The sequence below is a fragment of the Lolium rigidum genome, chromosome 1 (genome assembly GCF_022539505.1).
Source record: "Lolium rigidum isolate FL_2022 chromosome 1, APGP_CSIRO_Lrig_0.1, whole genome shotgun sequence".
NCBI lineage: Eukaryota > Viridiplantae > Streptophyta > Magnoliopsida > Poales > Poaceae > Lolium > Lolium rigidum.
In genome coordinates this window covers 151,345,594-151,355,758 of record NC_061508.1, presented here as the reverse complement: position 1 = coordinate 151,355,758, position 10,165 = coordinate 151,345,594, and the positions used below count along the sequence as shown (strand labels likewise).

Here is a 10,165-nt window from a genome sequence, read left to right as displayed (position 1 = left end):
GCCCTGAGAGTGAAGTCGCGGGTTCTCAAAAATCCGCGGCTTCCTTTGAAAAAGAAGCCGAGTCTGAGGCCACTGCCTCGACACACTCCCTTCCTTCCGCTGTTTCTCCAAGGAATAAGCGGAAAAGGGATGAAGTCGCCGATTCCGGCTCCTCCAAAGCCGAAGAAGTTGGTCCTTCCGAAGGGAAGACAACTTTCGACCCTTACTTAGATTCCCTTGTCAGCTCGTAAGTCCTTATCACTCTTTGTTGTTTATCTTGCGAAATACTTGTCGTCGTTGTTTCTTATATTGTCGACGTTTTATTGCAGTGGTGACGAGGAAGAAAATCCACCTATTGACGTGGCTGCTCGAACGAGTACGTCGCGTACTTTAGTTGTTTCGGATGCTCAACCTGATGTGGAGGAAACCTCGCCTCCTCAACAGAACGTCGAGCGTCCAACTCCACCTGCAAGCCCCCATGTCCCTTCGCCAAAGAGGGCCAGGGTCGAGCCAGCCACAGAATCTGTTCTTCAACTTGGTGGCTCCACAACTCCTCCTATGGATGACGTAAGTTGCTCACTTCTCCTCTTTTGTGCAAGAGACTTTTCAGTGCCTATGAAATCTCCTCTCTTTTTTTTTTACTTTTTGCTATCGATCTTTTTTACCCTATTTGACACTTACTTCTCTTTTTCCTTTGTCAGCCTTTGATGAAGGACTTCATCCGTCTTGGTACCCAATTTGTCGGGTACCGCGACTATGCTAAAAAGGCCGAAGGTAATACTCTGCTACTTCTTTTGGCAAATGACATCTTCCTCCTTTTCTTGTCATGATTCTGATTGCTGTCGACTATTTTGTCAGAAAATCTTGTGGAAGCCAACAAGCGTGCTGACACACTTGCTCGTAAACTGGAGCAAAGTGAAAAAGCTCGTAAAAAGGCTGAAGCAGATGCCAAGAAGGCTAAGGCAGAGGCCGCCACCGTCGAAGATCTTCGAAAGAGACTTCATGACGCGGAAACTGCCTTAAGCGACAACATATCCGAGCAAACTGTTCGTGAAGCTGAAATCCTCAGTCGCTTGCAATCGCAAAGTCGACGTTTTGTCAGTAAGCCCTTAACCCTTTGCTACTTCTTCAGGTTGTCTAATTTATCCTTGCGCAATATTTGACGATCTTCCTTTTGCTTCTTTGTAGGGAAAACACATCAGGATTTTGACTTGGAGTGTCCTGAAGGCGATCAGCTGCTTGACGAGCTTTCCCTTCTTGAGTTTCATGGAGAGGAAGCACGCGAAGGCCTTGCTGAAGCCAGAGCAGGTCTGTCGCGTCTTTTTCCTTATTTCTTCCCGAAGACACAAGAGCCCAAGATTTTCACAAAACTTGCCAAGCACTTCAACTCCCAAGAAGATCTTGGGCTCAAACTTCGCCAAGAAGGTTTGAAAGTTGGCGTCGAGGGCACTATCGCCTTGGTCGCTGACAGCCAACAAGATGTCGACTGGACGAAAGTTGGCGACACAATGACAATGGAAACAAAGAGGTGGCAATCCTTGATCAAGGCTGCCAGGCCTAATACGAAGAAAATCCTTGCCTACCTCGGATGCAAGCCAACTCCTGCTCCCAGCTTATCCAAGCCGGAGGTCAAGTAGACCACCCTGTCTTTCTTACTTTTTTCTTTTTCTTTCTTCCTTTTGATGCTGCCGCCAAAGTAGCTTTTGGCGACACTTATCCAACTGGCTTGTTAGGGTGTCCTCCATTGTAATGCCTTGTAAATATTCTGAAAATCAATGGAATTCTATTTTGCTTGATGATTGATGTCGAACCTTTTATTTTCAATTGATATTTGATAACTACACTTCAACTCCTCGTCCCTCCAATATTTTTTCTACTTCCTCTCACTCGAAGAAAACACCTGTTGATGATGACTTTACTGGAGATTCCGCGGGTAAAGAATCCGCTCAAGATTTGAAAGATCTTCGCCAGCAGCTGCAATCTATGAAGAAGCAAGCACTTGTAATTATGGAGCAATCGCGAAAATCGTTGGAGAGGGAAAAAATTGCGCTTCAGCAAGCCCAGGATGCTATAGCTGTAAAAGAGGACGCAGTTGCTGCAGCTGCCGAAGCTTCTCGACGAGAAAATTTCATGCTTGAGCTAATGCTTGATTCCAGCTTGGATATGGACCATTATAAAGTTGACACTACTACGTGGACTCTAGGCTTAGTTTTGTTATTGATTTCATTCAGCCAATTCCTGAATCGTGTTGTGATACGAAGAAAATGATATATGTCGGCCGTGGTTGTAAGGAATCCACCGAAACAGTACGCTCTGAACACTTATAAAACTTTAGGGACTTCCCTAAAATCATTTAGATCTGCATTTTCAAAGGATCTGCTAGCTCTACCTACCTCCTATTGATTAAGTAGAAGTATATATTTTTCTGTTTGAAGCGTTCTTGGATAATTAACACACTTGCCACTAGCCCACTGGTGCTATTGTTTTCCTGCGGCGACACACCTACCCCGCGTCCCAGCATGGAAAGCTAGCCAGTTCTCTGTCAGCGACGACGCCTGCTGCTATATAATCAGCTCGGTGCTCGCATAGCGGCAAGACTGTAAACGCAGAGCCGAAGACAGGGAGAGAGCGGAAGAGAAGCCATCAGAGAGAGGAATTATGAGTAGCCTTCGAACATCATCGCCAAGGCCGTATATCCTCCTGGACGCCGGAGACGACACGGAGGGAGGAGGGCGCCCGCCCCTCGTACGCCAGGTACACGACGGTTCTCATCCATGTCGATCCCACCCTACTCTCTGCATCTGAATTCCAAGTAGAATCATCGATCATGGCCGTTTTTCCGGCGTTTCATCAGTTTATTTCAAACATGGATCGATCGTCAACTTATTAGCAATCGTGAGATGGGGGTAAATATGAGATGACTAGTTCAATGGAGACTACTATTTGCCGCTTCAGAATTTAGTATGCATTTCTACCACTAACACGCGCGGAATCAGTAGCGGGAGACGAGGAAGCTTGAAGCGGCCAGTTGCGGGCTCCCAACAACCATGGACTAAGTCTAAGCTAATCACGATACGACGGTACAAGACTTTTTTTTTTTGCGAATTTACGACCGTACAAGACTGACTATATGCATATTACTCTTTTAAAGAAAATCAGTTAGAATCGTCGATTGACGCATTCAGAAGTCTGTTCTTCAAAACGATAATGCATCCAGACATCAGTGTTCGGTTTCGAGTTAACAAACGCCACCAGCAACGTCGGTAGGACCAGATCTGTTTTGCGCTGTATTTTCCAAAAAAATTATAATTGTATACGCAAGCTTTACAACTTGTCTCTCTACTAAATTATGGCGGCTAACAGGGTGCGCGCATAATTTGGCTCTACTTTCATGAGACTACTATGTGTTAATTAGCGACGTTCTTTGCAGCACATGGTCGACATACAATTTTTTTTTTTAATCACAGATTCAATTCTGCCAGCTAATTTACAAACCGTGCAATGTGGTATTATAGGAAAAACAAACTGTGAAATGCTTATGTATCCAGAATCATAGTATTTTGCAATGTTCTTTCGATCTCCTTTCTCATTATTCTAGTTTTGGATCAAGAGCAGCTCACCTACCGTTCCCCAAGGATTCTACTTGCTTCCCCAAGGAGTGCTTCTCCAAGGATCGATGAGGCGAGACAGCTAGGGCTTCCCTCGCCACGGATTGCAGAGGAGAGCCCGCAAGCGCCACTTCTCGATGACAGGACAATAACCAGCCGCAAGGCACCGTTTGTAAGTATCCAGAGGCATATCCTGCAATGCTGTTTCGATCGACTTTCTCATTCTAATTATGTATCAGGCTCTCACCTACCGTTCGTTCAAAAGAACAAATAGTCTGCTTGCTTCCTCAAGCCCAAGGGTTGCTTCCACAAACCCGGGGATTCGGTCGCCAAGGATTGATGAGGAGAGCTTGATATCGCAGAGGATTGCAGAGGAGAGCCTGCAAGCACCGCCTCTTCTCACTGACAAGAAAGTAACCAGTAGCAGCAAGGCGCCGTTTGTAGTACTAGGTGAGTTCCATCCATATCTCCACAAACTTGAATCACACTACAATATATACTAATCCCTCCGTTTTGTGATTCCAATTTCCTTTGATCCATGTTCTTAAATAAAAGATATCAACATTTATACCACCAAATTAGTACAATTAGATTCGTGATGAATTATATTTTCATCATATAGCTATTTGATCTAAAAAAAATATTGTTATACTTTTGCATATATTTGGTCAAATTTGAAATACTTTGACTGTAAGGAAAGTGGAAGTAGTTCCTCCATCCATAAAAGGATTTCGGAGTTTTGTCTAAATTCGCATGTATTTATACTCTAAAGAGTATCTAGATACATCTAAATTTAGATAAATTTGCAACATCTTTTTATGGACAGATATAGTACATTTTTCGGGTTTTTTTTCGAAATGCGAGCATCCTCCCCAACTGCATCAAAATGATGTGCACGGCTTTAATATTATTGCAGATACAAAGTCATCAATTTGACATCTCAAGGATCACATATAGCAAAAATAAGCCATCTAAAAAGAGAGCAACACCAACTTTTAAGCATATGTGATTCTCTTAGTATGTTGACATCCACCCTAGGTAAAGATAGCCTGAACAACTGCCATATCAGACGATTGTAGCCAATATCCATGAGTACTTGTTGGTCCACATGAAGGAGATAAGACCACATATTGATAGTAGAAACCGCTCTGTGGATAACCTGCAAAAAAAATCAGGTTTGCTAGTGTGTTAAAAACAACATCGTTTTGATAATTCCACATTGCCCAAACTGAAGCACAATCTCCCACATGAATCCGAGCTTTTGTTTTCTAATCAATCCCATTCAGCCAATTGCCAAACATATTTGTCATATTAGCCGGAGGTGTGATGCTATATGTGAAGTACACCCGGTTCAAGATAATAGGTGATCTATGCACATTTAGTACACCCGGTTCATCATATTTTTGCAAGGTTATATTTAGTAAGAAGCACTTTTCTATGTATGAACCACATGAAGATCTTAATTTTCAGTGGTACCTTAATTTTCCATAAGTATTTTTTTAAGGAAGACCGTATGTCCATTCATACAATCAACATATATGGACTTAACCGTGAAAACCCCATTCGATGTCAAGAGCCACTTGAAATTATCCGGTTCATGAGAGATAGTTATTCTCATTAACCTCCTAACCAAGCCGGTCCAGGTAGCCCATTTATTCTTTGTAAGGCGACGATTGAATCCTATATTCAAAGGTCTATTAGCTAGAGCGTCTCCTACTAAAACGTTGTTGAAGTTGAATGTTAGGATGCTAATGAAGAGTCACCAAACCAAATATCTTCCCAAAAATGGGTTTTCATGCCATCCCATACGATAAAGGAACCATGTTTAAAGAAGTCATTTTGAACTCCCATTAGGCCCTTCCAAATAGGAGAGTTCGTTGGGTTAGCTCGAACTTTGCGAGACAGTTTAATCGCTGAGATACTTATTATGTAACAACTCTTACCACACACCTTGACCATTAAGAATGTTAAATAGCCACTTACGAAGTGCACATCTATTCTTGATATCCAATACCTTGATGCTAGACCCCCTTGATTCATCATTCTACAAATGATGTTCCACTTTGTTGATCTATTTTTTTTAGTTCATCACTTTGCTAAAAAAACCGCAATATGTAAAAGTCTAATCTTTTCCGCACACCTTTGGGTATCTCAAAAAAAAAAATTAGAGGAACATTGGCAGACTAGTAAGAACAAAATTAATTAAGACAAGCATGTCTCCATACGAAAGCTATTTGCCTAGCTAAGATGCAAGTTTTCGTTCACAATGATCCTCCATAGGTTTCCATTCTTTATTAAGAAGTTTCCTATAATGTATAGGTATTCCTAAATATTTAACTGGAATAGCTCCTACTTCACATTAAAAAAAAATTCTGTTGTCATGCTCAACCTCTTTAGCCTTACAAAAAAAACCTTTCTTTTGTGAAAATTAATCTTCAAACCAGATAGTTGCTCAAAAGTACTTAGAATTAATTTCATATTAATAGCCTTAGCTAAATCATGCTCCATGAATAAAATGGTATCATCCGTATACTGCAAAATAGAGATTCCACCAATCTGACCATTATCCTTTGCCCTTGCAATAATAATGGCCAACATATCAGCGAAAATATTGAATAAAATTGGAGATAGCGGATCTCCTTGTCTTAGACCCTTCAAAGTTCAAAAATAATATCCAATATTATAATTAACTCTAATACCTACACTCTCACCTTCCACAAATCTAACTACCCAATCGCACCATTCTGGTGGGAAACCTTTCAGGCGCAAAGCTTGTTGCATGAAGGACCACTTAACTTTATCATATGCATTTTCAAATCTATTTTAAATAGCACACGATCCAGTTTCTTCCTATGAAGTTCATGAATAATCTCGTGGAGAATAACTACCCCTTCTAGAATATTAATTTCTCCCCGATATGAAATCCGTTTGTGTAGGACGAACAACCTTATGTGCAATCTCAGTTGCCCTATTAGTTCCAACTTTAGTTAAAACTTTGAAACTAACATGGAATAGACATATGGGCCTGTAATTGCTCAATTCTACTCGCGTCCTCCTTCTTTGGTAAAATTTCAACTTATATAATGGCAACTCACCATTCTGCAACTACACGAATAGAGCCATCATATCAGTTCTAATGACATACCAGAATTTTTGATAAAACCCAGCAATGAACCCATTCAATCCTGGACCTTTATTATGTTCCATTTGAGATATTGCTTCACACACCTCCTCTTCAGTAAAAGGTGATGTGAGGATAGCTCTCTCCTCCTCATTGAATTGAGTAATATCATCAGTAACTTATTCTCTCATACTAAAACAATTTGGTACCGGTGCACCAAGAAGAATTTTATTGTCTTGACCTACAATTGTCCCTTCACCATGTCCAAGTTGAAAGATCATTTTCCTTTTGTGCTTACCATTAGCAATTAGGTGAAACTATTTCGTATTATTCCCACCCACTTGAAGATGCTTAACTTTGGTGCGTTGAGCCTACTTGGTTTCTTCATCACGCCTAAGCTTGGCTACACTAATATCCGCGAACCAATTAAGACTGGATGATGTTACAGGGTTCGAGTGCCTGGAGAGCACGGCGTTCAATGGCATCTCCACGAACCTGGTGGTGTACCTGGATACCGTCCTCCACGGCAGCAACCTCGGCAGCGCGTCCAACGTCGCCACCTGGTTCGGGACCAGCTACCTCACGCCCATCTTCGGGGCCATCGTCGCCGACACCTACTGGGGCAACTACAACACCATCCTCGTCTCCCTCGCCGTCTACCTCCTCGGCATGCTGCTCGTCACCTTCTCCGCCTTCCTGCCGCCCGAGGTCTCGTCCGCGTTCGTCAGCACCAAGACGCTCGCGTTCGTGGGGCTCTACCTGGTGGCCATCGGGAGCGGCGGCGTGCGGTCCTCTCTCCTACCGTTCGGCGCCGAGCAGTTCGACGACACCATCGCCGAGGACCGGGAGGACAAGGCCTCCTTCTTCAGCTGGTTCTACCTCTGCGTCGACTTCGGCCCCATCGTGTCCGGCCTTTTCATCGTCTGGATCCAGCTCAACGTCAGCTGGGGCCTCGGCTTCGCCATCTCCACAGCGTGCATCGCGCTCGCCTGCGCCGCCTTCCTACTCGCCACGCCCATGTACAAGCGCAGCATGCCCACCGGCACGCCGCTCAAGAGCCTCTGCCAGGTGCTCGTCGCCGCCTGCAGGAAGGCCAGCCTCAAGCTCCCCTCCGACGCCGCCCTTCTCTACGAGGCCAGCGACGACAACAAGGATGATAATTGTTACCAGCTGCCGCCCAGGATCGCGCACACCGGCGAGTTTAGGTTTCTCGACAAGGCGGCCATCTTCTCGGACCTCGACGTCGCCCTGGTCGAGGGAACGTCGTGGAAGCTCTGCACCGTCACGCAGGTGGAGGAGCTCAAGATTCTCCTGCGGCTCCTGCCGGTGTGGACCACCAGCATCATCTTCTCGGCGGCATACTCCCAGATGAACACCACCTTCATCCAGCAGGGCAGCGCCATGGACATGAACATCTTCTCCCTGTCCATACCGGCCGCGTCGCTGAGCTCCTTCGAGGTGCTCTGCGTCCTCGCCTGGGTGGTCCTCTACGGCAAGGTGATCGTGCCCGCGCTCGGCGCCTTCTACTCGGGCGGCAACGGGGAGCCGTCGCAGCTGCAGCGGATGGGGGCCGGCCGCGTCCTCATGGCGCTCTCCATGGCGCTCGCCGCGGTCGTCGAGAAGAGCCGACTCGCCAGCGTCGCGCGAGGAGAGCTCATCGGCATCGCGTGGCAGCTACCGCAGTACTTCTTCCTCGCCGGCGGGGAGGTGTTCTGCTACATTGCCCAGCTCGAGTTCTTCTACGGCGAGGCGCCCGACACCATGAAGAGCATGTGCACGTCGCTCGCGCTCCTCACCATCGCGCTCGGAAGCTACCTGAGCTCGCTCATATACGCGGTCATTGCTCTCTTCACAGCCACCGCCGACAGCCCCGGCTGGATCGCCGACGACCTCAACGAGGGGCACCTCGACTACTTTTTCTGGATAATGGCCGCCATTTCCATACTCAACTTCCTCGTGTACAGCGCATTTGCCAAGAACTACAAGCTCAAGATGGTCCTCTCGTGATATTGTTTGGTGATTCTCGATTTTTGGCCTTTCATACTTAATATGAGATTACACCGCACAACGGCGTGTATTTTAATCGACCAAGCTTGTACATGACTAGTTTGTATACAGGACTGCTCTTTTTTTTTTAAAAAAAAAAGTCGACTATACATATCAAGATAGTACTGTGGTGATCTTGTTATCATCCGTTGACTCTGCTTTTTATCCGAGGAAAAGTGCCTCAGCTCCCAATAAATGAAAAGGGAAAGTACAAAATAGTTTAGCATCAGGGTTTGTGCATTCCGGACAAACACTAAAAGTTTCAGAACACTACTAGTTTCGAGAACCACCTACACCAGGGAACACACATGCCAAGCTACATAAACTGAAAGAGAAAAACTACAGGCGCTCTACTCTGTATTTGGCCTTTCATACCTGAATATAGATTACATAATCTGAATATGTATTTTGTACGCACCAAGCTTTTCGTAAACTTGTTCAAAATCTGGTAGAAATGAGACCTATAATACTGAGGGTAAGATAATACTACTCCCTCGGTCTCAGTTTAAGAGGCACACACGTAGTTTAAGAAATTGTTTTGACCACTATTTTGGTCAACAAAATATCAAATATATGTCACAAAAATTATATCATTGAAAATCATTTTTGCATACGAATCTAACGATATAGATTTTGTAGGCATACAATTTATATTGTGTTGATCAAATAAATAAAACGGAGGGAGTATAATGCATCCCATGGTGGCAAGGGAAGTTGATATGAGAGCTAGCAATTAAAGAGGAAGCAGGCGATTAGAGCATCTCCAGCCGTTCGGCTAGAGGGAAATATAAACTAAAGCTAGAACATGGCGATCTACATGCCAAAATGGTAGTAGAACACCGTGTAGTCGTCACCGCCGTTGTCGTTGTCGCTGGAGTTGCCGGCATCCTCGGGCGGCGGCGCCTGCTGGCTGCTCTGGCCAGCGTCTCCGTACTAACGGCTTGAATCTTGGCTAGGGTAGCCGTGTGGCGGTGTCGGCAGATACAACTCATCGTCGCTGCTCTCCTTGAGCTTGATGAGCGGCACGGGGGCGACGGGTGCGGTGGGTGCGGCCCATGTGTCTCGGGCGGCGCGTCGCCACGCGGCCGCCAGGTCGAGCAGACGCATCTGCTGCTCCACCTCCTGCATCTCCCAGTCCTGCTGGACCAGGCGAGCGCGGCGTCCATCGGGAGGGCGTTGTCGGCGGGGACGAGGTCGGTCAGCGACCTCGCGATCGCCTCGGCCACCACCGCGTCCTCGGCCCGCTTGGCCTCCTCTTCGGCGAGCTGGGACGCGGCGGCGGCTGTTGCGGCATCCTTCTTGGACTTCTTTCTCTTGCGGCCGCGCGAAGGAGACGACAACGACCGGTGCCCCCCTCGCGAATGACGAGGGTGCCGCTGCTGCGCCCTCTGGTCGGTGGTGGAGACGTCGG

General features: G+C 45.9%; 1 protein-coding gene across 1 annotated transcript; it reads left to right on the top strand.

Annotated features, from left to right (window-relative positions):
- Positions 1 to 2,637: 2,637 nt before the first annotated feature.
- Positions 2,638 to 8,808, top strand: LOC124652566 (protein NRT1/ PTR FAMILY 8.3-like). Its single transcript, XM_047191607.1, has 4 exons — positions 2,638 to 2,733; positions 3,595 to 3,759; positions 3,827 to 4,037; positions 7,157 to 8,808. Exons 1-4 carry the CDS (start codon positions 2,638 to 2,640, stop codon positions 8,713 to 8,715), a joined length of 2,031 nt encoding a protein of 676 aa, XP_047047563.1. The 3' UTR covers positions 8,716 to 8,808.
- The last annotated feature ends 1,357 nt before the right edge of the window (positions 8,809 to 10,165 follow it).